Raw genomic sequence first — 5803 nt, 5'->3', positions numbered from 1 at the left:
AATAATTCAAGTACACCCTTTAAAAGAACAGTGAACTTTTAATTTGACCAGAAATTACTGCAAAATGTGTCTCAGCAAAGTTTTTCCTGCATGTTCAGCTTTGGCACTGCGAAAAAAAGGGTAGATCTTAAAAAAAATTGGGAAAACACTGCTTTTGGCTAAAATGTTGTTGACACTCTTAAGTTAAATCTCAAACATTGGTCTAATTTGATCCACACCAAGTTTGGAAAAGAGATTAAAAAAAAAGAGAATAAGAAAGGAACATAAAAAAGAAGTAACCACTGGCCTCCATGCTGCTTTCTACTGTTTATTAACCTGTTAGCCCAACAGGATGTTAAACGTGACACACCAAAAAAACAGCAACACACACACACAGAAAGGTGTCTGCTGCAGAGCCGTGTACACAGCTCTGGTCCATTAGCAATGGGAAATGAGTGTATCATCTATTTTAAGTGGGTTTTCTGGTGTTTAAACGTTCCTGCATACATGCATTAATGTTGGAAAAGAAGCATACATTTGTGTTGATATGGTTGAACTCAGTACTTTAAAGCTCATCTCACATCTGAAAACACTGTTGAAAGGCCTTCGTATACCAGCCCGTCACCGCTCAGAGCCTCATGTTAATGTCAATTCTCACAAGTCTGTCGCTCCTCCGTCTACCAGCTAATGAGACCTGTCGATTCAGAAACAACCCTTCAGAGCGACGGCGAAACACAAAAGCAGAAAAGAACAGAGACACAAAGCTTGTTTATTCTGCAGAGGGCCCATGCTAATCAACCACTTGTACCTTTTCAAAGACAAAAGCCTGATATTAGCATTTCTGCTATGAGATATGAGTTGGTTTGTTTTTGTCTTTTCTTCCTCATCTCTCTGTGTATTATGTCCGAGCACCACGAGTGGATACGATGAAACACTCGTGGCGTGTAAAGATGTTTTGTCTGCCGTTTGGCGCCACATCGAGTGGTTTCTTTCTGCAATTTATGAAAGGAGAGGAGGTTTTGGCTCCGATCCACACACAGACAGGCATCCATTTTTTGGTGCACACTTACACACCGTGCAGGGTCGCAGGGGGCTGGAGCTTATCCCAGCATGCACTGGGTGAGAGGCAGGTTACACCCTGGAGCAACTGGCAGTCTGTCACAGAACATGCTTTAAATCTCACATCCTCTTGATCCCCATCTCCTCTCTTAATGATGTCTCCTTGTCTCCTCTCTCCTAGCTGCCAGCTCAGCTGTCTGGTCGAGGAACGGTGGACAGGGAGCGTCATCGCCAAACTATGAGGCGGCTCCATTGCACTCTCTGGTACGCGCGCACACACATACACACACATACACACACACACACACACACACACACACACACACACACAACACTGTACATGCCTAGTATGTATTTATGTTTATAAATGCCAATAACCTCCACTGTATTCGGGTGGAGTTTTCTCTGCAAAGCTCAGCTGATTTAGCTACTTTACTTTTGGTTTCTCTTTTTTACTGAAAAACAGTAAAACACAGACACAAATAGTGAAGGGAATCGATTAGAATTTATTGATACCAGTTCCAGTATTGATTCTGCTTATTAGTTTGATTTTCCTTTTATGCCCATCCCATTCTCGTGAATGCAATATTTCAAGAACAAAGGGATTTTTTTCCAGTTTGGTAAAAATCAACCTGTTGAACTCAAGGATGAAATGGTAAGATTTTGGTGGTCATAGGTCAAAGGTAAAGTCACCTTGACCTTGCATATGTTTCATTCTTGTGAACTTGACATCTCAAGAACAAATTGAGAGAATCTCATTGTCTTTGGCACAAACATCCACTTGGACTCAACGCTGAATAGATTTTGGTGGTCAAAGGTCAAGGTCATTGTGAACTTTTCTGTCTTATTCTTGTAAAGGAGACATTTCAAGAACATCTTGAATGAATGTTTTCCAAATTTGGTAAAGACATACACTTGGATTCAATGATTAACTAATTAGATTTTGGTGGTAGCAGGTCAAAGGTCAAGGTCAGCTTGACCTCAACTGTCTCATCCTTGTGAATGTGATATCTCAAGAAAGCCAACAGAGATTTTTTTTTAATTTGGCACTAACATCCTCTTGAACTTAAGGATGGAGTGAAAAGATTTGGTTGTCTTGGTTCAAAGGTTAAGGTTACCTTGACCTTGCATCTGTCTCATTCTTGTAAATGCGATATCTCAAGAGCAACTGGGGGGAATTTCTTCAGATGTGACACAATCATTCACTTGGACTCAATGATGAAGTGATTAAAATTTGGTGTTCAAAGCTCAAGGTCATTGTGACCTTGCATCCGTCTCATTCTCATGAACTTCGATATCTGAAGAAGGCCTCAAGGGAGTTTCCTCAAATTTGCCACAAACATCCACTTGGACTCAACAATGAACTCGTTAGAATTTGGCAATTTAAGGTCAAAGGTCAAGGTCACTTAGGTTATTAAATGCAAGTAAAGACCCGGAAGCCATAATCTGTAGGCCTGTTTTTGGTCTTGAGATTTGAATAAGTCGCAGAGATTAGGATGTCCTGGAGTTTTCTGTTTCACTCAAACTACCCGTCAGAAAGAATGCTGAGTCAGAGCTGCTTCAGTTTACGGACTTAGGAGAGAAAACTTCAGCAGGTTTCTCAGATCTTTCCGTGTCTCTTCACTCTGCAGCAAAGTCGCATCGAGGACCGTCTGGAGCGTTTGGACGATGCCATCCACGTATTGCGGAGCCACGCGGTGGGGCCGTCGACGGGTATGACAAGCGGGCACGGTGACATGCACAACCTCATCGGGGCCGCACATACGCACAATGGCGCTATGGGCGCTCTGAGCAGCGGGTACGGGACGGGACTGCTGTCGGCCAACAGACACTCCCTCATGGTAAGACCGAGAGCATGTTTTTATTCTGTAATGAGCGTAAGAGTGATGACACAAGTCCTTTTAATCCCATAATGTTTGTGACAGAACCCAGCAACTACATTATTTTAGTGAAAATTAAACGCTGAAGTCACAACTCATATAACAATCCAGCTTTCTGTCAAAATAATGCCAGTATTTTTTTGCATATCCTACTTGTTTTAATCTAGATAGATGTGCCGGTATAAAAAATGGTTTAAACTGCCTAAAAGAAGCACACCCTCTGAATAAAGGATTCAAAAAGTAATGAATTCTTGATACAGTAATGCGTCTTTGTTGCTGTGGAGCTTCACAAGGACAAATGTTGTGGGAAAAGTGATTGAATAATTTACAAAATGAAATCAAGGCCAGTTACACTGACACAAGTTTAATAACCATGCTTTTGTTGCTTTACAAGATAACTCGTCTTGGGAAAAAAAAAAACATGGTCATCATCTAAAAGTCAGACTTTCTTGAATTTTTAGCAGTGGATTTAAACTGACAAATGAGACATGAGTTGTGGTGAGTCAGTGAAAACAACAGTTCTACTTTTTATTCGTCTTTGGCATTTTTAAATAGATCACAGTAAAGATATGTACACGCATAGTCAAACAAAAGTTTACCTACTTTGTTAATAAAGCGAAATGAGGAGCATTAAAGAGGATACAAGAGGAGAAAACAAAATGAGGTTTAATTAAAAGTATGAAGTCAGACAGACAGCAGTAATGTTTTCCGTATTTAATTTTGGATTTCTTTTTTTTTTTTTTGGTCAACTTGAAACAATAAACATAAAGAACCAAACAGCTGTGTGACATAAGGAGATGTAGGAGGGCGAGAGAGAGAAGCATTATGAAACACAGCCAGTATAAACACATTCAGATGCCTGAACATGTTCAGTCAGACCTACTTTGTTTATTTCTGCTTTACGTTGGTGCACGTAGACACACACACACACACACACACACACACACACACACCAGATGGCCGCGCAAACCAGCACACGAGACTTTCTACACACTCACTACCTCTGTGACAGCTCTGTGCATGGCTGCAGCCTCTGTGACGTCATCTATCAGGTGTCTTGAGGGGACATTTTGACTTTTTTTGCTGTTTAGTAGTGTTGTGGCCTCCAGGGGGCGCTAACAGCGGCTTCACGGCGCTCTCACCACAGTAGTTCAGGAGCTTTGTCCCTCTGTCTCTGGTCTTTGTTAAAGTATTTACTTTGAAGTGTTGTTTTCTAAATGGAGAGCACCTGTGGAACAGGGGAGCGTGTGTGTGTTGTGTGTGTGTGTGTGTGTGTGTGTGTGTGTGTGTGTGTGTGTGTGTGTGTGTGTTTGTACATGCGCACGCTGGCCGGCTCCCACAGAGATTATCGTCTTCTCACGCATATGTGTCCAGCTGTCTCTCTCTCTCTTTCCCACCTTTGTCTCTCTCCTCTCTTCCGTGTGTGTTTTTGTTGTAATTCCCGCTTCTATTAAAGGGGACCTATTATGCTTGTCCCTATTTTCTCATATATACAATATAATATTACAGCGGTGGACGTTAAATAATGGGTTTAAAGTGGCCAAAGTTTCAAATAATGAGGTAAACGTATGTAAAAGTAGTCCCCTTTGCACAAAAACCTCCTCCAGACCGTTCTGAATGATCTGTTTCCAATGTTTTTTTCTACTTTGGCTAAAAAGTATGCAGGCACGCCGCTGCAAGAGAGCGCTTTAGGGACGCCGTTTATTTGTCCGCCAAAGCAGAAGACGTTAATATCGTCCCGTTTCCCTCATCAATAAGCCAACAGGATTTTTTTCTATAGATTTAGGATTATTGCAGAAAATAAGCTTTGTAGTAAACACATGTTTATGATACTTACACGTTTTGTTCGACAAGATAATCTTCACAAGTGAACGCCACTTTTAGGATTTTTGAAGCTTAAATGCGACTGCCAGTAATAAAAAGCTAATGCTACGGCTTAATGTCACCACCACAGCGACACTTAAGTTCAGTTTACTTTACTTTACTTGACACTAGCTGGTGAAAAAAGTGGAACATTTAAAAGATGAATAGACAATTATTTTATTGGAAAGGAAGTGGAGACCAAACCAGAGCAGATCGGATCAGCACAAACATAACACACATTTGTTTATGTCATTGGTTTTTTGGGGAGTTTTGCCCCTGGTGGTCATAAAAATGGATAAATGCAGCCTCAAGAAAAGTAATTAAAATACAGCAAAAGTTAGGAATTGATGGAGGAAAGAGATTACACACAAACTAAAGGTTCACAATATAATTTAAATGTCAGTCTAGGGAAATAGGACTAATAGATGAGACATAAGAGATATACAGGGTGATTTGAACGTCACACAAAGGTGATAGTTAAGGCTAAGAGATCTTAATAATGTCAAAAAATACCTTAAAACATAAGAAACACTTTAAATTAATGTGAACTTTTACTTGTCACACACGAGTGGAAAGAAGCAAATAGTTTGGTTGAATTCATGTTGTAAATTAATGTTTGTGGTGAAGAAAATGCTTAAAATTTAAGGTTAACTACTTTTCCATTTCATCCGAGTGCTTTTAAACACTTTTCTGCACTTTGGACGTCCCCAGAGACAAATTTGGCTTTCAGGTTAATGAAGTGTCGTGCAGTTGAGCCCAAGAAAACATTAAAGGTTAACTTCTTGTTAAAAGGTAATATTTATACAAACTACTTTTCCGTTTGAAATGATTCCAGAGACATTTTTGACTTGTTTTTATACGTTTGCACCCAGTGGAAAATAAGAATAAAGTGAAGGATATGTGCTGAAAAACACTGTTTGCATATGGACTCTTAAAAAACACACACACAGAAGCTCATAAATTGCTCCTTGTGTTGTCATTAGGACCCGTGTGTGTGTGTGTGTGTGTGTGTGTGTGTGTGT

General features: G+C 40.2%; 1 protein-coding gene across 1 annotated transcript; it reads left to right on the top strand.

Annotated features, from left to right (window-relative positions):
- Window positions 1–1212: 1212 nt before the first annotated feature.
- On the top strand, window positions 1213–2879 carry LOC121966901 (transcription factor 4-like; the record flags this gene model as incomplete). Its single annotated transcript, XM_042516970.1, has 2 exons — window positions 1213–1302; window positions 2670–2879. Coding segments are annotated over 2 exons (300 nt in total), but the record flags the coding sequence as incomplete, so codon positions are not given.
- Window positions 2880–5803: the final 2924 nt, after the last annotated feature.

Source organism: Plectropomus leopardus, unplaced genomic scaffold (genome assembly GCF_008729295.1).
Source record: "Plectropomus leopardus isolate mb unplaced genomic scaffold, YSFRI_Pleo_2.0 unplaced_scaffold2626, whole genome shotgun sequence".
NCBI classification, from domain to species: Eukaryota; Metazoa; Chordata; class Actinopteri; order Perciformes; family Serranidae; genus Plectropomus; species Plectropomus leopardus.
This window is presented reverse-complemented; position numbering and strand designations above follow the sequence as displayed.